The sequence below is a fragment of the Triticum urartu genome, chromosome 3A, assembly GCF_056163025.1.
Source record: "Triticum urartu cultivar PI428250 chromosome 3A, HENAU_Tu73, whole genome shotgun sequence".
In the NCBI taxonomy this organism is placed as follows: Eukaryota; Viridiplantae; Streptophyta; class Magnoliopsida; order Poales; family Poaceae; genus Triticum; species Triticum urartu.
The window spans coordinates 41,119,288-41,142,179 of NC_141875.1; the positions used below are offsets into that span (position 1 = coordinate 41,119,288).

Genomic DNA, 22,892 nt, shown 5'->3' on the forward strand with positions numbered 1-22,892 from the left:
TTTAGAAAATAATATTGTTCTTACAAGTTGCAATTGGACCAAGCTGCTGCATGACTAGATTTATTGTAAGACGTCTGCCTGCCGTGACAAGCATTTTTTTTAGGGACCTGACTTGACTTGACTTGACTCTCAGGTCGCTTGAGATGTTTTTGCACGTTCAAACCGGGTTAAACTCTCTTTACCCTCCCACATACGTGGCACAAGGTTTTACCATATACTCCCTCCATTCCAAAATAGATGATCCAATTTTGTACTAGCTTTTGTACTACTAAAGTTAGTACAAAGTTGAGTCATTTATTTTGAAGCAGAGGGAGTACCAGAGAGGCCATCAAAAACAACTTCCCTGTTCCAGACACAGATGAAAGCGCCATCAATCTGGCCACCCTCTCTACTCTCTACCCTCCCAGCAAAAAAAGTTGGCCACAGCTTGCAATTTTATCACTCATAAGTTGAAATCCAAACTCCCAAGCTACGAGGCTGACAATCTACCCCATGCAGCGAGAATTGCCCCCTTTAAACTCTGTTTTTGCCTCTATCCCAGGAAAAGCACTGGCCAGTAATAATGCATTTAGCGCGTCCGTCAATTGGTCTCCTTCACAACTAAAATGATCACCAGACTATGCGAAACTTTGAATAAAGAAAAAGGTGATTTGTTCATGTATAAAATAAGTACACCATGGTTTTCAATTTTTTTGTAACAATGTAAGGGAGAGACGCTACACATGTTACGAAAATCGATTGTACAGGTCCTGTGATAAACTCTCTCACATCAACAAACAAACAAACAAACAAGGAACCAGCAGCCGGCAAAAACTGTCTTGCTCTGTTTTTTTCCAGGGCCACACACTTTGGCAATGTTTCTTCGAATGCCAGTTAGGGTAACGATAATTCTACAGAAGTCTTGAGCCGTTGTTTCTAGCTGTGCACCTTGAAGCAACTCAATCGTGGGAACAGTTGGATCAGCTCGTCCCGGCTCCTCCTCTGTTGAACAAGGGTACTCGTCAATCAAACAATTCATTTGCAGAAATGATGCACTAAAAAGTGTGATAACTCAGACTAAAAAACCTATGGAATATTGAAGAACAGGGTAGTCTGCACAAGAACTATCATTTATTTACTTTTGAGTTTGATTCGTTATTATCCCCCCTGGTCAGCTTACTCATCCTCTCAAAAGGAGTTTAATGTCTACGAGATGGGTGTGTTTGGCAACAGGATTATCTACAGCTTCATATCATAGTCATTCGTTATGTGAAGTCCAAAATACCCTTGTTATTATTATTTTTAACTCTTATACACGTTATTGCCTGGATCACATGAAACAAATTAGCAGGTTATCACATGAGCACATAATATTTCAGCACCCATGGAAGTGACTAACTGAAGCATTTATCTTTTCTAACCAAGTAACCCTACAACACAACAACCGACCCTAAGAAAAACACATCAACAGCTTCAACATGCTATTTGCTGCAAGCCATCTCCGATGAACTACAATTTCTACAAGCTAATTCAGTTAGAACCACGGTTTGGCACAAGGCACCACCAAGGAAGTAATCCAAGATAGCTATAATCGATCCCTCCGTGCCATGAATAACTATTATCAGTTAGAAGCACTGAATGCTCAGACGCAAATTGAAAAGCTTTGACCTGCAGACCAACTGATATCGCTGCGAGGCAATACTACTTGCCATACTAAGATTAGATGAACAGGGATTTCACAAACTCGCAACTCAATCATGAGATTGGTAGGACTAGGGTTCCTACCGGCTCTACTGCGTAGGTTGTAGGGGCAAGGAGGGAGTGGACGCGGCGAGGAACGGGTGCGCCGGCGGCAGGGCGCCGTCGCGGCTAGGGTTGAGGGCGGCGGCGGCTTGGCTGCAGCGGCTAGGGTTTCCGGCTCCTCTAGGAGCCGGGCAACAAAAGATAATAATAGTCTTTATTGCTTCCTCAAAACGATGTCTTACATGAGTATTTATAACTTTAGCCTAAGATAACTTTCCTAAGATAACTTGCCTAAGATAACTTGTGGGCCAAGCCCCTAATACTAATGCCCGGTGGGCCTCTTCCTAGAATAGACCAAGCCGGTCATAACATCTCTCCCCGCCTGCGCAAACAGCTCGTCCTCGAGCTGAAAGTCTGGATAGTGTTGACGGAAATCCTCACGCTGCTCCCAAGTAGCCTCCTCCTCCGGAAGGCCCGCCCACTAAATTAGGACGAACCAAACGCCACGACGGAGCTGAGCCTGCAACACCTTTGCTGGCTCTGGAAGAATGCGACCATCGGCGGTTGGAGGAAGCGCCGGAGGAGCCGCCGGTGGCTCGCCACGGAAAGGCTTGAGCAGCCCCACATGGAACACGTCGTGGATGCAGGCGCGGGCTGGAAGCCGAAGACGATAGGCCACCTTCCCAATGCGCTCCACGACAGGGAAGGGCCCGGCGTAGCGAGGGCCAAGCTTGCGCTTTGCGCGCGGGTCCAGGGACTGCGTAGAGCGGTGGAGAAGACGCAGCCACACCCAGTCACCCACTGCGAACTCCGCCTCGCGATGATGATCGTCGTAGTAGTGCTTGGCCGTCTGCTGGGCCTGAAGAAGACGCTGACGGACCTCAGCCAGCATCTCATCACGGGTGCGGATAAGGTCACCCGCAACCGCCATCCGAGCCATCTCCGGGTCGACCGGAAGTATAGGCGGGGGTGGTCGACCATAGACCACCTCAAATGGCGTCACGCGCAGGGCGGAGTGATAAGAAGTGTTGTAGCAGTACTCCGCCCAAGAGAGCCAGTCCACCCAAGCGCGAGGCCGATCACCTGTCACACAGCGCAAATACATGGCAATGACCTTGTTAACCACCTCAGACTGACCGTCCGTCTGAGGATGGAACGCCGTACTCAGGCGGAGCTGGACACCCGCCATCCTGAAGAGGTCGCGCCAGACATGGCCCGTGAAGACTGGGTCCCGATCACTGACGATCGACGTCGGGAACCCGTGTAGACGGACTATGCCGTCGAAGAAGGCCCGGGCCACGGACGCCGCCGTGTACGGATGGCCCAGCGCGATGAAGTGGGCGTACTTAGAGAAGCGATCGACCACTGTGAGGATGACTGACTTGCCCCCCACCTTGGGAAGGCCCTCGATGAAGTCCAAGGAGATATCCGCCCAAACCTGAGACGGCACCTCCAAGGGCTGAAGGAGCCCCGCCGGCCTCAGGGTCTCTGTCTTGTTGCGCTGGCAAGTCTGACAAGACCGAACCCAGTCGCGGACCAGGGCACGATCGCCAGGGATGTAGAAGTCGGCGCAAAGACGATGGAGGGTTTTTTGCACACCCTCATGGCCCGCCGAATGAGCGAGCTGCAACACCTGGTGACGGAGATCATCATGCGCCGGAACAAAGATCCGGCGCCCATGGAGGAGCGGTCCGTCAGAGAAGCGCCAGGGCTCCTCCAAGTCGCCGGCCGCGAGCTGCTGCTGAAGAAGTGCGGCGTCATCGGCCGTCGCAGTGGCGCGTCGAATGTCGGTGAAGAGACCGAACGATGGCCCGGAGCGGATGCACAGGGCCGTCCCGACGGACGCGTCGGCAGGTGGCGCGAGGTCGGAATCGCGACGGGACAGCGCGTCGGCCACGGTGTTAAGACGGCCCGGCCGATACTCGACGGAGAAGTCGAAGCCAAAGAGCTTGCTGATCCACTGGTGCTGCGGAACGGTCGACAGCCGTTGATCCAGCAAGAACTTCAGGCTGTAGTGGTCCGTGCGAATGTGGAAGGTCCGCCCCCACAAGTATGGCCGCCAATGACGCACGGCCTGGACAAGGCCAATGAGCTCCCGCTCGTAAGGGGCCAACTTAAGATGGCGCGGAGCGAAAGGCCGGCTGAAGAAGGCGAGGGGCCCATCGCCCTGATGAAGTACAGCGCCGAACCCGGCGCCCGAGGCGTCACAGTCCACCACGAACGGACGGTCAAAGTCGGACATCTGGAGGACGGGGCCCGTCGTGAGGGCCCCCTTGAGGGCCTCGAACGCCGTCATCGCCTCGTCGTTCCAGGCGAAGGCGTCGCGGCGAAGCAACCGCGTGAGGGGCGCCGCAATGAGTCCGAACTCCCGGATAAATTTCCGGTAGTAGCCGGCGAGTCTGAGGAACCCGCGGAGAGCCCGCGGCGAGTGAGGTGTCGGCCAGGCGGAGACGGCCGCCACCTTATCGGCGTCCATAGCCACCCCGTCGGCCGAGATGACATGGCCGAGGTAGGCGACGGTAGGCGTCCCGAACGAGCACTTCGAGCGCTTAAGGTGGAGGTGGTGTGCCCGAAGCTCGTTGAAGACGATGGCGACGTGCTGGAGATGTTCGGCCCAGGTGGCGCTGTAGATAAGAATGTCATCAAAGAAAACAAGCACAAACCGCCGTAAGTAGGGTCGAAGGACGTCGTTCATCAAGGCCTGGAACGTTGCCGGGGCGTTGGCGAGGCCGAAAGGCATCACCAAGAACTCGAAGTGGCCATGGTGGGTGCGAAACGCCGTCTTGGCGATGTCGTCCGGATGCATGCGCACCTGATGATAGCCCGACCGGAGATCGAGCTTGGTGAAGAAGCGTGCCCCATGGAGCTCATCCAAAAGCTCGTCGACCACCGGTATAGGGAACTTGTCCTTGAGCGTGAGCGCGTTGAGGGCGCGGTAGTCGATGCAGAAGCGCCATGTGCCGTCTGACTTACGGACGAGAAGCACCCGCGCCGTGAAGGGCGACGTGGAGATCCGGATGATGCCTGCGGCGAGCATCAGGGCACACTGGCGCTCCAACTCATCCTTCTGCAGCTGGGGGTAGCGGTAGGGCCGTACCGCCACCGGAGTGGAGCCTGGTACGAGGTGAATATGATGGCCGTACACCCGGTCAGGCGGAAGACCCCGCGGATCGTCGAAGAGGTCGCTGTGCTGCTGCAGAAGAGAATCCAGCAGGGGGTGCTCGGCCTTCGAGGACGCGGCAGCCAGCTGGAGGTGTGGCACGGCAAGGGCGGCGCCCCCAATGCCCTCCCATCGGATGCGGCGGCCTGCCGCCAGAATGTCATCGTGAGCGCGTCGAAATCCCACAGGATGGGGCAAAGGGTCCGGAGAAAGTCCACCCCGCGGATGAAGTCGAAGCAGCCCAGATCGATCCCTGCACAGGTGATGGAAAAGTGTTCGCCGCCGATGGAGATGGGAACGTCGCGGGCTAGCCCATGGCACCGGAGGCGATCGCCGTTCGCCACTGTGATCCGCAGGCGCTCCCCACTCGTCGTCGGGAGGGCTAGCCGACGCATGGTCGACGCGGGCAGAAAGTTGTGTGTGGAGCCCGTATCCAGTAGGGCCACCAGTCGCTCGCCATGGATCGTCACAGGCAGCAACATGGTCCGCTCGCCCCGGATGCCAGCCAGGGCGTGAAGGGAGACGACGCACGCCGTCGCTGTGGAATCCGCGGCCGCGTCCTCGGGCGCCGCAGGCGGATGTAACGGGTCGGGCGAGTCGTCCTCCTTGGTGTAGTCGATCGTCTCTAAATAAAAGAGACGGGGGCAGACATGGGTCGGCGTATAGGGCTCATCGCAGTTGAAGCAGAGACCCTGACGGCGACGCTCCTGCTGCTCGGCCGGTGACAGCCGACGGAAGGGCCGTGTGGCGGCCGGGGGTGTGGCCGTCGCGGCTGGGAGAGGCCGACCCGGGGCTGAGGAAGTCGGTGCTGGCCGACTGAGCTGGCGGCCGCTCCGTCCGAGTGGCTGCTGCAGTGCCTGGGCCCGCTGCTCGAAGGCCCGGGCGTAGTACATGGCCGTCTGGAGGTCGGGGGTATCCCGGAGCTCGACGTCCACGCGGATATGGTCCGGCAGACCGCCCACAAAGAGCTCGGCGCGCTGGGTCGCGGAGACGCCCGGCGCGTGGCACGCCAGGGCCTGGAAGCAGTCGGCGTAGTCCTGCACCATAGATGTGAATGGTAAACGGCCGAGGGCCGCCAGTCGGCTCCCGCGGATAGGAGGCCCAAAACGGAGGAGACAGAGCTCTCGGAAGCGCTCCCACGGTGGCATGCCGCCCTCGTCCTGCTCGAGGGCGTAGTACCAGGTCTGCGCTGCGCCTCGAAGATGATAGGACGCGAGCCAGGTACGATCTAAAGCGAGCGTCCGCTGCCCTCGAAAGAACTGCTCGCACTGGTTGAGCCAGTTGAGGGGGTCCTTCGTGCCCTCGTAGGTGGCGAAGTCCAGTTTGGCGAAGCGAGGGGGTGTCGGCCCGCCGTGCCCGGGGGCGGCCGCAGTCGCCGCCGGCGCGTATGCTGGGTCGGGAAGCGCCGGGGCGTAGTTCGCCGAGCTGGAGGGGTGATCAAACCGCAGGGAGGGCGTCGGGTGTTCCGGCACCGTGGAGTAGACCGGCCCCGGAGACGAGTCGGTCGCCCAAGCGGGGATCGGCGATGGTGACGGTGGAAACTGCACCTGGTGCAGGGGCCGACCCGTAGCCCTAGGCGCGGGTGATGGTACTGTCGATGGCGGCGGCGCCTGGTGGAGCTGCTGCACCGGCGCCTGCGGCGTGGGGGCCGGCGGTGGCGCCGGGAGAAGCTGCTAGGGCGGGCCCCCCAGCGGCGCGGTGGAGGCCGGCCATGCTGGCCACGGCTGTCCCGCAGCCGAGTAGTGCGGCAACAGCAGCGGCGGCTGGGACGCCCCTCCGTAGGGCGCCTAGAAGGCCGGGGCGGGCCACTGTAGCGGCGGCGGCCCGTAGGCGGTGGTGCCGGCGCTCGGTGGCGGGGGCTGGTTCCCGGCGAGGTAGAGGGTAATACCCCTGACCGCCTGGACAAGCTCCCGCAGGGTGCCCGACACCTCCTCGGGCGAGAGGAGCGGAGGCGGGTCCGCCGCGATGGTGATGGGCCCGGTGGTGATGGTGGTGCCGGATGCGGTGGTGATGGTGGTGCCGGATGCGATCTCCGCCATCGCGGTGGAAGTGGCCGGCGGCAGCAAGAGCGGGGTGGAGGTGGATGGTAGAGGCGGCGGTGATGGAGATTGGGACATGATCGGCCTGGTGTCTCTGGATACCAAATTGGTAGGACTAGGGTTCCTACCGGCTCTACTGCGTAGGTTGTAGGGGCAAGGAGGGAGTGGACTCGGCGAGGAACGGGTGCGCCGGCGGCAGGGCGGCGGCGGCTTGGCTGCAGCGGCTAGGGTTTCCGGCTCCTCTAGGAGCCGGGCAACAAAAGATAATAAGTCTTTATTGCTTCCTCAAAACGATGTCTTACATGAGTATTTATAACTTTAGCCTAAGATAACTTTCCTAACATAACTTGCCTAAGATAACTTGTGGGCCAAGCCCCTAATACTAATGCCCGGTGGGCCTCTTCCTAGAATAGACCAAGCCGGTCATAACAGAGATGGATAAGCCGCTCCCTAGACAACTCACAGTAGGAAAACCAGATCTAGACAAAAAAAATCAAGAACATGAGAATTCGCTGGATCGTCCATTGGTTCCTAGATCCACCACCACCTCATACCGCGGAGCTCACAGCAAACCCCAGAGTTCATCAGGTGGAGGTGAAGGCCAGCGAGGAGATCTGCAGGTCAGCGTAGTGTCTCCAAGCCTGTCGAGACTCGAGAGTGGAAGACAACAATGGGGAGATCTGCAGGTCGATGCAACGATCTTCTAGGCGCCACCTCAGGATGAATCTGGTGGATGAGGCAGTTGCCGCTGAGGATGTGGAGGATGACAAAGACAGCGAGAAAGAAGTGGAGAAGGGTTGGGGAACGAGCTAGGCACCAAATGATCTTAGGGAGAAATGCTCGGTTGGTGTGGGGGGTTTTGTCTAGTGGCATTCGGTGGGTAATTTACTCTCAAGTTCAGGGGCGGACTTATAATTGGAGGTGCAGAAAAGAGGTGGAGCAACGTCTTTGCATCTTCACTGAAATGCACTACAGTCTAGAGGCCCCTTCAGCTTAACTCCACCAAAAATATGGAGTTTGGGTGTTTGGCATGACTTCACCTGCTCCCAGCACAGAATCTATCAAGTAGAGAGCTGTCCCAAACACACCCTAAGATTAACCATCAAGCCTATTGCCTAATGTCATTCAGACAGCACAAGGCATATGAGCTAATTAGAAACATGATGTAGAAAATGCAGAAAGAAACTAAATTCTAGTTCTTTTGCTAAACTGTACGTTGCTTGGCAGGAATGGATACAGCCAGATAAGGTTTCTCTTATTTGTACGGTCACAGCTTGTGCCATAATCCAATTGGATAATTAACATTATTTTGAATTTAATGGTGTTATGGCAAGCAGAGCTTTGACTTGAAAGCAGAGGACTGGTTGAGGGAAATTACTTTAAATTAGAGCAATAGGTTTCAAGTCCTCACCTTAATACCGGTACAGCCATTTACATCCAGAGTCGTGAGGCTATTTGAACAGGATTTTGACAAAGCCTCGAGGCAGGCATCAGTTACTCCAAGTATTCCAAATAAACTACATACACAAAACAGAATGTGCATAAGCCACAACAAATGCACTATCTTTAGAACAAAATAACCACACATTACCTTAGTAGTTCAAGGGACCGACAACCTTGTGCGATAGCTACCACCCCAACATCAGTAACACGTACGCACCTGTGAGTAGTGATTCCAGAGATAAATCACAGCAAGTTCAATTCTTAATTTATTTAGAGAAAGTAAAGTTTGCTCCTGTATTACCAAGATAAATTGAGATATGTCAAACTTCCGCATCTTGATATACTGCTAAGACCGTCGTCAGTTAGGTTCTGGGAACCCTGAATTAGTGAACAAAATAGTTTGATAGTTCAAAATTCGAAGTAGATTTAATAAATAGTTACCTGGGCCCCACATAAGTCTAGAAATGTGAGGTTGGCTAAATATCCAATTTTTGTATAAGCCTTGTCAGTAAAACTGCATGATGTGAAGTAGATTGTTAGATGCTCAAGTTCACTGCAACACAGAATTATCTATCTCAGATATTTTTAATATTACCTTGAAAGGGCATACATGTTCAAGCTTTCAAGAGCAGAGCATTTCTCAAGAACTTTTTGCAATGCATCATCAGTCAACTTAATGCACCTATAAATTCAACACACAGGATATTTAGGTGTGCAAATTGTGTTTCCTGCCCAAGCTCGCCAAGGTTGTAGTAGATGAATGTTCAGAATGAAATGAAAGATGTGGTACTGGCATCTAATCGTTGCTGAAACTACTTCAGTTTTTGAAAACGGAAATCGGGGGCCAACCCCATTACTCAAAAAAAATCTAATCGTACCTGGTTATGTCCAACTTCTGTAGTCCTTGATAATTATCGGCAACTAGCTGTATTCCTCTATCTGAGATATTCTGTGTACATGTAATATATATCCAGTCAGTGGGATAAAAAGCCACGAGAAAGTAGAGCTGGACATGTAAGATGCAATCTAGTAATGCTTCATTATCACCCTGTTATGCTCAGCCCAACACTCCCAGTCAAGATGGGTGATAGATATCGTTCGCATCTTTTGTTACAAGCTAAATTATGTTCCCTGACTCCAAAACCCTTAGTTAGACCACCTGCTACTTGATTCCCTGATATTACATGATTTAATTGAATTATACCATCATATAACTTCTCCTTAATAAATAAAGGATCTATCTCCACATACTTGGTTCTGTCGTGTTGGATCGGGTTACTGGTTATGCTTATAGCTGATTTATTATTACACCACACCTTCAAAGGACCTTTTCCCAGCACCTTCATTCTGATAGAGGATTTCTACCCATAATATTTCACCAAGTCCTAGTGACATAGCTCTATACTCTGCTTTGGCCATTGATTTGGACACAACTAATTGCTGTTTGATTCACCATGACACCATGTTTCCCTCCAACCAATGCACAATAGCCTAAAGCTGATCTTCTGTCATCAAGACAACTCGCTCAATCGGCATCACAATAACCATCCATACTAAGATGGCCATTCTTCTTAAACCCGTTCCTAGGACTGCATTTTAGATACCGCAAAATAGGCTATACTGCATCCATATGTCCACTCCTAGGATCAAGCATGTATCTGTCTACCACACTTGCGGCATAGGCAATGCCAGGTCTTATATGCCTTGAGTATAGGAGTCCCCCAACAAATCTGGCATCTCCTAGTACATTCTAAGAGATTTGCAGATTCCAAGGTAGATTCAATAGTTCCAAACAACAAGTAAGCATGAAACAGGAATGTAAATATGTCCATCTGATTCAAGTAAAAGAAGATTAATGTTGCAGATTCCAGTAAAAATGTGAGAAAGAGAGCACCACCTATATATATTGAGTATTTGATTCAGCATCATGTTTTTTTGGAGATTGATATAGCAATTTTTTTTATAGAAACCAGACGATATAGCAAAAATATATAACTGCACAAATTTAGAATCAACTGCTTAGCCTGGCACAACCATAGACAGGCTCATTATTAGATAAACTGGAAACATTGTCAGCTGACAAAACATGGTACAGTAACAATACCTTACAGCCACTCAGATTCAAGTCGATTATCTGCTTGCAGTTCTTCACAACGTGTTCAATGCTTGCGTCTGTCAATCTGACCACCCACCAAAAGTCCCACGATTAGAAGTGCAAGTTATGTAAAGTAAAAGGAAACCTCCAGCAAGTGACGTACCCGACAATCCAATAGATCAACAGGGCCCGAAGATTAGGACAAAGACTGGTAGCAGCTCCAATCCCTGTATCAGAGATCTTCTGACACGCATTCAGGTTCAGGAGCTCCAACTCTTCTAGTAAGATAGCACCCTGTAAATAATCCCATGTTAAACCAGCTGCAGCTTCTAGTCATAGATAGTACTAGAAAATATGTAAAAGGTACAGAGCAGAGAAAATTCCACCGTTTCTTTCAGATGGAGAAAATGCCGGTCCTCGATATCTTGAGCGAATTCAAGGTTCACGACTTTGAGATGGCGATACCTTGCCTGAACAAGAATGGGACACAAAACGGCTAGTCAGATCAGACAGGAATGAAATTTGGAATAGTAGCAATGTATTACAGTATGGTTGATGTTATACTCAGTAAAGATACAAGGAATGACCATAGAAATAGAACAAAATGTTGTCTAGAAGGCTTGGAGATGGGATTGTGATGATGATGATTACCAGTGACAGCGCTGAAATGAGCCGCTCGCCAGCTTTCTTCGTCTCGTGCAGGTCGAGTACCTGATGAGCATTAATTTGGTAACGGTGAGAGAGACATTTGTGCATCATAGACTTTGAGAAGTAATACTGAATCGAGAAATCATGCGTCAAGCAGCAGATAAACTCCTACTAGAACTTTTTCTCCGCCCAATTCGGGAGTGCGCGGCGAATGCTACCCCTGCGAGAGAAAGCGCGGCAGGAGGAGATGGCCGAGGCGGCTGGATGTGATGCGATACGCACCTCCCAGAGCTTGGGGTTGGCGGCGAGGGCGCGGTGGCACCAGGGGCTGACGGAGAGCAGGGCGCAGGCGTCGCGCTGGGGGAGGCGCGGGCTCACCAGCTCCATCACCCGGGGGACGGTCTCCCGGCACCACGCCTCGTCGGCCGCCGCCGCCATCGCCGAGGTTCGCTGCGGCTGCGGAGAGGGGAGGGCGTGATTTTTTTTATTTCTTTGTTGCAGGCAGGCAAACTTCTCCTTGCCCGGAACGTGAGGCACGCGAGGCCCACAAAGGGTTTACGCCCACACTCGGGCCTCCGGGAGCCCTTCTAAGGCCTTGTTTGGATACACAGTTTTACCAGTACTAGTTTTCCGCATACTCACATAACCGCCTAACAAACTAAAACCATGTTTGGGCTTTCCACCAAAAATATGGATAAGCAGAATTTGGTTTCCACAAAACCAGGAATCTGCGTTTTGTGAAAAATGACTAATAGTTGTTTTTGAGAAAACACGATCGTAGAAACCCACCGCAACTGATTTTTTCCAGTTCCACTTTTTTCGCAACAAATCCATTAGCGCTAATTTTACATTCATCGGGAGCTTGGATGGCCGGCGTGCATGCAAATTGATCCTGAGCATCAGCTCTCTACCGTCGGCCTATACGTCCATGGAAGCGAATGCCGCCGTCCGTGCGGGGTGAGTGGAAGCGTTCACTGCCGTGCGCGTGCCGTGTTGGCGAGGGGAAGTAGCCACCGCCATGCGCATACGCCGGAGTCGTCAAGAAGAAGCGGTCGATGCCTTCGTCCGCGCGCGGCGAGTCGTCGACGGAAAGCGGCTGCTGCCGTGCACTCACGGCCAGTCCCCAGATGAAAGACGTTGCCGTCGTCCACAACCAGCAGCTGAGCTTACCAAACATAGTTTTCTATAAACCGGTTATTCACAAAATAGTAGATAAAACTGGTTTTCCTAGAAATCAGCTGAAAACACATTTTCTATAATCTTATAGCTTATCTCCATTATCCAAACAACCACTAAGAGTCATTTGAGTCTTAGGAGGGATGGATTAAGAGCTTGTCACTTGACGCGCTCTCAACAGCCATCGTGTGTCACGCTTTATACGCTTTATTTAGATTTTGTTTCTAGTTTTATTTTTCTGTATGCATTTTTGGCTTTTAGATGATTTTTTTGTTTTTTCAGCTTCTAGATTTTCCTTTGGTTTTTTCCTTAGCTTTTGATTCGAAAAAATTGTGCGAAAAACCGCGGTATCTTTTTTTTTCCTTTCGTGAGAGGCACGGCCGTGCCTCTCAAAAAGAAAAAAAGAAGGTATTTTTTTGGCGAGAGGTACGGCCGTGCCTTTTGAAAAAGGAAAAATATGTTTTTTTCCTTTCCCGAGAAGCACAATTTTACTTCTTGTGGAGGCACGAATTTGCTTCCGCGAGAGGCACGTTCATGCCTTTCGAAAAGAGAAAAAAACACACGTTTTATTCCTTTCGTGAGAGGCACGTATTTACTTTTCATGGGAGACTCGGATTTGCTTCCGTCAGATAAACGACCGAGTCTCTCGGAAAGGGGAAAAACATGTTTTTTTCTTCCGTGAGAGGGATGGCCGTGCCTCTCGAAAAAGAGAGAAAAAAAATATGTTTTCTATTCTTTTTCCTTCCGTGAGAGGTACGAATTTGCTTCTGCGCTCGGAAAAGAGGAAAAATCTTTTTTTTTACTTTCGTGAGAGGCAGGGACTTACTTCTTGTGGAAGTACGGGTTTGCTTTCGTGTGAGGCATGCCTCTCGGAAAGGAAAAAAACGTGCTTCCGGTTCGATTTTTTCATGAAAAATAAATCGTCAAAACCTATTAACATTGGATCTAATTTTGAAAATCTCGACGCAAGGAATCCAATGATGAAAACGGTTCGAGATTCGAATACGCGGTTTCAGAGATAAAACGTTTTGAATAAACAAATCTATGAAAAAAGAAGAAAAAAAACTCCTATATTGCGACAATATGCATCACTTGTCGCAACCTTGGTTGGACTCGTCTCGATCGGCTAGTTTGCCAAGCTGGCTTTTTCCTCTGCTACAAGAGTTCGTATGTAATTTTTTGCGGACGGTCTGGGCATGCTGAAATACTAGATGTGGACATTCATATATACCCATATATGATCCTGACTGGTATAATGTTAGGAAGCTTGTCCCGTTTATCGCTAAATGTAATGGCCCAACAAAAAAAGGACTGATTCGTGCTCCTGTGCCATCCCCCCTTTCCCCTTCTCCCCTCTCTGATTAGTTGATGTAAATTATACGGTATCAACAAGTGCCGAACGTCCATGTTTCATGCTCTCGCCCCGAACGACCTTTTGACCACAGGATTACAACACTGATCTTAAAGTGTGTCAAAGCAGCCACGTCATCGATTCCTTCCGTTTGGAAAAGGATGTGGTTGTTCCGAACGTTTTCATCGCCCCACGCCGCTACCTTATCTCACCCGTCGGACAAATCCACAGACCTCCACTCCCATCCCCTCTCCTTGCTACAACGCACAGAGGAAGAGCACCATGCCCCGACGACGAGGCGGCCATGCCATACTTGAGGCGGGCAGTGGCGGGCACGAGGCGGGCGGCGCGGGGAGGAGCTCCACCGGATCCAACATCCGGATGTTGCGTGGCTGAGATGAGGCGGGCTGATGTGTCCTCGCCGGCGTCGCGCCTCCCAAACTACCCCGGAGTTGAGCCTCGACCTGGGCTAAGCAGCGTCGTCCAGGCGCCTCCCAGCAGCCGTCCTAGGAAGGCCCCGCGACGCGCGCGGTGTCCAGCCACAGGGAGGCTCGCCGGAAGAGCAGTTCGTCGGGGAGCGCACGAGGAGCAGCCGACGGAGAGGCTCGCCGGGAGCGCGCAGCGCGGCCGCAGTCGGACTCGCCAAGCCACTCCTCTGACGACGGAGGGGAGGTCGGGGGCACCTGGAGGTCGTCAGCGTCTACATCGTCGTCGTCCGCGACGGCGACGGCCCAGCGTCGCCTCAGTTGCGCCGTCCTCCGCGCAAGGAGGTCAACACCGGCCAGCCGCCGCTGCGCTCCACATGCAGGCGTCGGCAAGCTCGAACGTCTCGCCGACCTGGGCGCCTCCTTCAGCGGCGCCGGAATCCCCTTCAGCCCGGTGGCCCTAGCCTCCACTCCGGCAGCGGCCGTTGCTCCTACAAGCACTAGGTCCTGGCGCAACACCAGTAAATGTGCTGCCTGCACGAGGATGTGGCAGGCTACAAGTTCGTTCGTTGGACATTTGAGCTCTCTACCATCAGTCGAGTGGATAGTTGAAATTTTCAATGTGCAACCAAATTACATAGTTCATTTTTTCACATGGCATTTTTTGTTGTGTTCACTTGTGTGCAAGCTGTGGAAGATGAATGCCCTAGGACTTTTGCATACCATGGCATTTTAAGTTCATGGAAGCATGGCAATTGTAGTTTATAAACATGACTGATGAGTTCAATTTTTTCACATGTCAACTTTTGTTTTTGTGTTCACTTTGTGTGCAAGCTATGGAACATGAATCCCCTCGGATTTTTATGTATCATGGCTTCTAAGTTCATGGAAGCATGGCAATTGTAGTTATGGGTAATGGCAAATTCTTTTTTTTCCTTTTCCAACAATGGCAAACTATCTCTATTTCTTATGGGGCATGTCAATATATATTAAACCATGGCAAATGTAATTCATGTGTCATGGCAACTCTTTTCCACTATATGATTGAGACGAAGAAAGTGCGCACTACATACATGACATTTTCTTATACTAACTTGGTGTAGTTGCCTTGTTCTTTTGCCAAATCAATTGGCCTTCAACTGTTTGTTGGTTGGTAGCTGATTCGTATTGAGTTTTAATTTGTGTTGAGAGATAGGTTAGTAGTAGGCCATGACAAAATTAGGAGAAATATTCAAAATAATGTGGCAATTTCTGTGGAGTGACACGACAAATAATCTTATGACATAATTCATATTTTTTTGTCTACTCACACTTTGCATTTATAGATAAATTTTGCATTTGGTCGCATGGCATTTTTCTCCTAATGTGACACGACACATGTTTTCTACATATTGGCATGGCAAATTTCTTAAAAGTAGATTACTCAAATATGACATATTTTAGGTAGCGACCTTGACATGCCCCTACCAAGTAGATCATGACAATTTTTTGCCATGATATTTAGGTAGTGACAGTTGTTATGACCCTACTATGTAGAACATGTCAAAAAAAATTAATATCCCATGGAAATCTATTTTATTTAAATAGCATGGCAGATTCATATATGCACAGTTGCCATGATCTTACGGACTTTTATGCACCATGGAAATTTTGATGTTTTCCTTGAAGAAAAGAATGTAAAAACAATAAATAACATGGCAAAAGTTCTTTTATGCACCGTGGAAAATTTAGTAACATGGCAAAATAGCATGGCAAAGGTTCTTTTATTTAAATAGCATGGCAGACTCATATATGCACATCGTGGAAAATTTAGTTTATGCACCATGGCAAATTTAGTTTATGTCCACGGCAAATTTAGTTTACGGTCCATGGCAAATTAGTTTACGGTCCATGGCAAATTTAGTTTATAGTCCATGGCAAATTGTATATTTTAGACCATGGCAATTTTAGTTGATAATTTTTCTAAGTATCATATGAAATTTTTGCTTCATTTCCATGGCAAATTTACTTTTATTTTCCATGGCAAATTTTTAATTTTTTTTTTCGATGGCAAATTTTACTCTTTCTTGCCATGGAAATTTTACTTTAATGACATGGAAAATTTTACTTCATTTTGCCATGGCAAATTTTACTCTTTCTTTGCCATGGCAAGTTTTACCCTTTTTTTGCCATGGCAAATTTTATATCATTTTTTCATGGCAAAATTTTACTCTTTCTTTTGCCATGGAAATTTTTACTTTATTTTGCCATGGCAATTTTTACTCTTTTTTTTTGCCATGGCAATGTTTACTTTTAGTGGCACGACAATTTTTTTCTTTATTTTTGCCATGGCAATTTTTACTTCTAATATAAGGTGATGCATCAAATAAATCTCTAGATGAACTCCTACTAGCTGCAATGGGAACATGGCAATTTTTGTAGAAAATGTTGAAGATGGCAAATTTGATAACAAACATTTTTTTGTGCAGAACATGACAAATTGTTGAACAACTTTTGATAGATTTCCCATACTATTTAGTGTACTTACATTCGGAACTCGCGAGCATGTCAACTTTTTTATAGCATGGCAAAAGACCATGGCATTTTTTGTCGTGCAAACGAACAATGTCTATTTTGTCACAGCAAAAATAGGGCTTTTTCGTTCTTGTGGGCTTTTTCTTACAAGAAAAGGCCTGTAGGGGAAACGAGAAGGAGCATTCGGGCTGGCAGGCCTCTCCCCCCGAACGATTTAGTTCGTAGGGGGCAGCCTGTCGCACCAAACTTCTCGTCCGGTCTAGGAGGCGTCCAGACCGAACTCTCGGTAACAAATCCATGTATCTGTTACATTTTTCCAAAAAGTTGCCATGTGTTTTATTGAAAAAGTCTCCTAATTTGGCCATCTTTTTTGAATAAAAACTTACTAAATTTGCCATGTGTAAACATTTCATTATATGTAATGTGATAATTTTTTTAATCCATGGTAAATTTATGTTTTGAGATCGTGGACCATAGCAAATTCCCTTCTTTTTCTTTATTTTTCATGATGGAAATTTTATTCATTAGTGCCATGGAAATTGTATTTTCTAAACATGACAATTTATACTACCACACCATGGCAAATTCCTCACACTTAATTTTGTGTTCAAATTGTGCATACAATCTATGGAAATTTAATTAAAAATAGCATGACATTTTTTACTATGGATCTTCCATGGCATTTTTTTGTTTCGATGATGGAAATTGCCATGACTATTTTTCTTTTTTGCATTTAAAGTTGATGACATTTTTCTTTCATAGCAGTGAAAATCTGGGCTTTAATCTGGCATAGCATAAAAAAATAGTTGGTTTTTTTAGCTACCGGGCTGTAGGGTCGACAGGGTGGGGGGCGTGGGGCATTCGCGCTGGGGGCCTCTCCTCCCAAACGAATTCGTTCGGAGCGATCTACCCTCCAGTATGAACGATTCGTTCGATCTGGGAGCCTCCCAGACCGAACGTCAGCGCCATATCAACGTCCAAATTATAATAGTGTTTTGTATTAATCTAGGTTAGAATTATTTTGTACCGACAAATTGGAATATCTTTATCTTTATATTGAAATCGAAACGATTTAGAGCTCTAGAATAATTTTACTAAAAATATGCTACTTGTGTTATATTGTTCTCTATTACAATTCAGGTACTGTTTTGGTTTATAGTTTGGATGGGTTAATATTTTCGGTTTATTCAGATGTTGTTCCGTGTCACTGGTTTTTCTGTTAGTTCGAGGGAGGAGGAGCTTTTTTATTTCTTCTAGATAACTGTTCATGAGAATGCACATTGTTGATTTACCGTGTTTTTTGTTTCGGTTTATTCGGGTGTATTGCTCTGGGTTACAATTAAGTTACTGTTTCGACTTATGGTTCAGATGCGTTAGTTTTTTCAGTTTGTTCAGGTGTTGTTCCGTTTCAGTGGTTTTATTATTTCGGGCTACTCAGATTTGCTTTCAGTTTAATTGGATTATCGTTTCGGTTAGCAGTTCTGGGTTTATTCATATATTGTTCCAGATTTTATCTGGGTAATTGTTGGTGCACTATTCACTGATGTCGCGGTGTAAAAAACAGTAATTGGTCAATAACTTGAAATTATTTTCCTCACGGTTACTGTTCATGAAAATATACTGTTTCCGTCTATTGTTTTGTGCCTCGGCAACACCATCACTGGAAAGGTTAGGGAGACGATTGAGGCGACTCTACATCGGTGCATCGGTGGAGAGAAATTATGTGTAGAAAATCCTAATAACTCTCCATATATGGACATGATGGTGTAGGAGGGAGAGAGAAATAATTTGTAAAAGAATCCTAGTTTTTTTAACGTGTATTTTTTTCTTGGATCACTGTTCACAGATTGTACTGTTCATAGTGGGTGTTGTTCATACATATTTACTGTTTGTTGATACTGTTTGCTATTGACCACGTAAATGAACAAAAGAAGTGCAAAAAAAGTCCAGAAAATAAGAAAAAGGAAATGCTTCCCGCTTTAGTATAGTAACTTATTAGTACATGGCCCCGTTTAACATGGAGACGTTTCGCAGAGCAATATCCACTAGCAGTGCAAGCCCAATAGATTTGAAATTTTGATGTTTATTTCCTGTAATTCACGTCTGCGCCTAGGCCCGTCTACATCTGATGAAAAGTAAATTAAAAAAAATTAGTAGAATAATTTAAAAAAAATCTGATTTTTGTTTGGCATTATTTGGAAAAAAATTGTCAAAGTTTTTTCTCAAAGTTTGCATGCTCCTTTTTGCCAAAATCAAATTTTGTCTTTTTTGCCACGACCTCCTCGAATGTTTAAATACTACATTTTGCACGCACAACGCGCATTCGAGCGTCTTTGATGGCAAAAGTTTCATTTTCTTTTGTATTTTATTTAAATTTACTGTGCACTTCTAGGTGGAGATGCACCTTGGCACTGAATCCTTGAACTTTTTTTTTCTTGTTTTCTACTTTTGGATGAGATAAATACAACATAGGAAGCCAACATCACACTCAATCGATGGCGATTTAGCAAAACAAAAAACATAGTGGACTGAGCGATACCGAAAAGAGACCTAGCAGCAACCCATTTGGTGGTGTTTTTTTTAGAAAAGAAGAATGACCCTCGGCCTCTGCATCTGGGAGATGCATACGGTCACTTTATTGATTATTTTTGAGGACCTTACAAAGTATTACAACAATATGCCTGAATCCGCCATCTTGACAACATATGCCGCTACTCCTATCCATATGATGAAGGGGTGCTATCTGGGCCACATACCCGATGTACTCACCTAAGCCTATCATCAAAAGCCAGAAACCCCAGCCGAGCCACATACCGGGTCTGGGGCATAAACTGGTCTGACGCACTCACATGTGTCGTTGCCGCCATCTTCCACAGGTCCGTCTTCAGAGCAGATATTGAGGCTTCTACCTTGTCAGGCCACTCCGCCATCGACGCCACCTTGACGCCAGACAACTACCTCCACCTGCGCGAGTCCATCACCGCGCATCGGGCGCCGAGTCTCCACTGCACCACGCCGCCGAGATCCGCCGTCATCAATGTGAAGGATGAAGTACCGCTCCACCAAAAAAAGGCGCCCGCTGGTCCCTCGATCCCGTGTACGCCTCCAAGAATGACGCCCCCAAGGAGGAAACGACACCAACGTGCCGCCGTCATCCGATCAACTGATTTAGGGTTCCCCCCGAGGTAGCGGATAGAGGTCTAGAGCTTCTCCACGGCGATGCCTTCAAGAAGGTAATGACACCTCAGGGTGCCACCAACGCCGGTCCTGGCATCAAGCTGAGCACAAGGTTTTCACCCGGATCCACTCGGAGAACCTCCATCACGTATTGTGTGCACGGGTCGCCGCCGATCTGAGCTGCCGCACATGGAGCAGGCCGCACCGGCCAGATCAGATCTGTCCGGAGGGCACAACCCGCATGGTGCCGACCCAACCACCAGGCCCTCCATGCCGCCATCGCCGATCCGAGGTCAGATGATGTGTCGCCGCAGACCCGGCCGCCGCCGCCGAACGCCGCCACGCAGCCCGAGGCAGGGCCGGCTGCCGCACCCCACCATCGCCGCCCTTGGCCGAGGCAGCCGACGCCGGAAGGCAGGCCCGCCGCGCCACCAGGCCAGATCGGCCGAGCCACCCATGCCGCGGGGCTCCGCACCGCCCGCACGGCGCAGGCAAGAGGGAAGATCCCCGCCACCGCCATCAGCCCCGGGCTATAGCCGGCGGCGTCCTTCGGCAGCGGCGGAGGGAGAGGAGGACGGATGGGGACCCCCGGCGGCTAGGGTTTTAGATCCCGCCCGAGTCGCCCGAGCGGGGGCGACGCGGGGCACCAGCCTGTGTACCGAGTCGACATGCAGCTTCCAAGCGGGCTACAACCGCTTTGAACATCCGGACTTTACACCAGCACCAGCAGCTCAACCTCCGTCTTGACTCCGGCCGGGCTCAGCACCTCGACTCGGTACACAGAGTAAACCTGGCCAACATCGAAATTGCTTCACTTACGGACTGCATTCACAGCAACTTTCTTACAGACTGAGATGGCAGCTATACCAGGCCATGGGAAGCCCGGCCCGGCCAGCCTGGCCCGACCCGGCCTGAAAAAGCCCGACCCGGCCCGACGCTGCTCCCGGGCCGGGCTCGGGCCTAAATTTTAAGCCCGATGGCCGGGCCGGGCCCGAGCCTGTCATTTTTGCACTTTTCTAAAGGTCGGGCCGGGCTGGCCCGGAGCCCGACGAGCTTTTACGTGGTCGGGCCGGGCTCGGGCCCAGAAAACAGGCCCGATGGCCGGGCCGGGCCCGGGCCTAGGTTTTTTGCGTCGGACTTGGCTAGGCCCAGCCCGGCCCGGCCCGAGGTATGGCCAGGTATAGTGGCAGCAACTAATTCATCCCACGCCCTGAATTCCCGGGGTGGTGCCCCATTCCCACGAATCTCATAATGCCATCACTCTCCGTAAGACTAAGTCTGTAAAAAGTGTAGCCTTAGGCCGGGGAGCGGGACTACGATGGAGGGTAGGTTCGATTGGTATGCCCGCAGCAGCCTCCCATCGCCGTTTTATGTTCGTCCTCCCGACGATTATGGTCTACTTCCTTGGCTTGAGCATGTCGCCGTCGTCCATTTTGGAGATGATATATACTTCCTCCGTTTCAAAATAAATGACTCAACTTTGTATTGACTATAGTATAAAGTTGAGTCATCTATTTTAGAACAGGGAGAGTAGCTGACAAGGGTCGCAAGCGGGGGCCGATACGCACCTCCCAGAGCTTGGGGTTGGCGGCGAGGGCGCGGTGGCACCAGGGGCTGACGGAGAGAAGGGCGCGGGCTCATCAGCTCCATCACTCAGGGAACGGTCTTCCGGCACCACGCCTCGCCGGCGCCGCCGCCATCGCCGAGGTTCGCTGCGGCTGCGAGGAGCATTTCTTCTTTATTTAGACCGGGCAGGCAATTTTCTCCTTGCCCGAAACGTGAGGCACGAGAGGCCCACAAAGGAATTTTCCCGCATGGCTTTAGATCAAGGCCGGACTACCAGCGCTAGAAAAAAAAGCCCGTTCTCCGTCCCGTTTGCTTTTTTCATCAGCCACGTGTCCTTTCAGTGTAATCCTTTGTATCTATTGATTTCTCTCAATATGCTAGCATACCACATCAACATACGTCATATATACTTTACAGAGTGAGATCATTATCATGAGAGGAAACTTAGACGCATCAGTTAATGCAGTTTGGTGTAAGAGTTTTAGAAATTATATTGCCTTGCCAAGGTCAAAAAATGTATCTAGCGCATGTTGAACGGCACTCCCCCCTGCCATGTTATACTCGCTAATAGGCACGAGACTCTCCCCTGTCGTGTTATACTTACTAATAGGCACCTGAAAGTTTCGCTCAACGACCTTCATGTCTCAAGGGACCATGGATACAACGCACATGTTTCAATGCCAGAAAGCGGAGGCAAGTATGGAGAGTATTGGGTTTGGATGAGGTGATAAAAAAAAGCTTGTGATATTGACCGTGCCGCCAAGGCTCTTATTGAGTTTGTACCCCATCTTTATTAGTTTGATTTTTCTATTAATACCAATATTTGCTCATATGTTACAATGGAAGCTAGCATAAATATCTATTGACGTTGCCATGTCCAGCATGAGGTGACAATGCCAAGTATTTTTTTAAGGATGTGTCTAGGACTCATCTAGATGTGACATAACTATGTCACATCTAAGTATGACATCAGCCCACCTCACATTGAAAACAGCCCCACGCCATTATCCTTGTTTGTTTGTTTGTTTGTTTTTTCTTTCTTTCTTTTTTTCTATGCGCGCCAGCTCATCTTAAACTCGATGAGCGCTTCGCTTCCTCCATGTCTCCTTTTTTCTGCTGCTCAGCTTTGTCACATGCAAAGCTGTAGCTATGTTGCTAGTACGTACTGCTACGCCGATTGCTACTGCTATGTGTGATGCATTGCTAAGTGGCTCCTTGTGTATTTTGTAGTTGTTACAGATGGATAAATCAACCTAACGTACTACCCTTCCTATTTCGTTGACGGTGATCGGCGACGCCGAACAATCAAAACACTGTCAAAGCTAGCTACGCATCATCAACTTTGCCATTGTCTGCATGTATGCACATTTACATGGTCGCTCATTCTGTCCAATAGCTTATCCACGCATCACTTGCCTCTACATTCATACATGCACAGTAGCACAATCACTCAATACGAATTCATAAAAAGTTAGCAAATACAAAAAAAAGTTTGTGAAATAAACAAAATGACCATGATTTACAAAAACAAAAAACATGAAAAAAACATGATTTAGAAAAATATCATTATTTAAGA

The 22,892-nt window shown here is 49.1% G+C and overlaps 1 protein-coding gene across 1 annotated transcript; it reads right to left on the minus strand.

Annotated features, from left to right (window-relative positions):
* Positions 1 to 634: 634 nt before the first annotated feature.
* Positions 635 to 21,470, minus strand: LOC125542593 (RNI-like superfamily protein). Its single transcript, XM_087546217.1, has 13 exons — positions 21,439 to 21,470; positions 11,390 to 11,542; positions 11,111 to 11,170; positions 10,846 to 10,929; positions 10,623 to 10,753; positions 10,469 to 10,544; positions 9,243 to 9,313; positions 8,960 to 9,046; positions 8,806 to 8,878; positions 8,666 to 8,733; positions 8,513 to 8,581; positions 8,333 to 8,438; positions 635 to 981 (listed from the first exon to the last, which is right to left on the minus strand). The coding sequence occupies exons 1-13, from the start codon at positions 21,448 to 21,450 to the stop codon at positions 916 to 918; spliced, it is 1,056 nt and encodes a 351-aa protein (XP_087402343.1). The 5' UTR covers positions 21,451 to 21,470; the 3' UTR covers positions 635 to 915.
* Between the last annotated feature and the right edge of the window lie 1,422 nt (positions 21,471 to 22,892).

Bases quoted from the DNA above. Each gene is read 5' to 3' on its own strand.
- LOC125542593 (XM_087546217.1), bottom strand. The intron at 10,754-10,845 runs GTGGAATTTTCT...GATTATTTACAG, and splicing joins TTCTCCATCTGAAAGAAACG to GGTGCTATCTTACTAGAAGA. The intron at 8,734-8,805 runs GTAACTATTTAT...CAGGGTTCCCAG, and splicing joins TAGACTTATGTGGGGCCCAG to AACCTAACTGACGACGGTCT.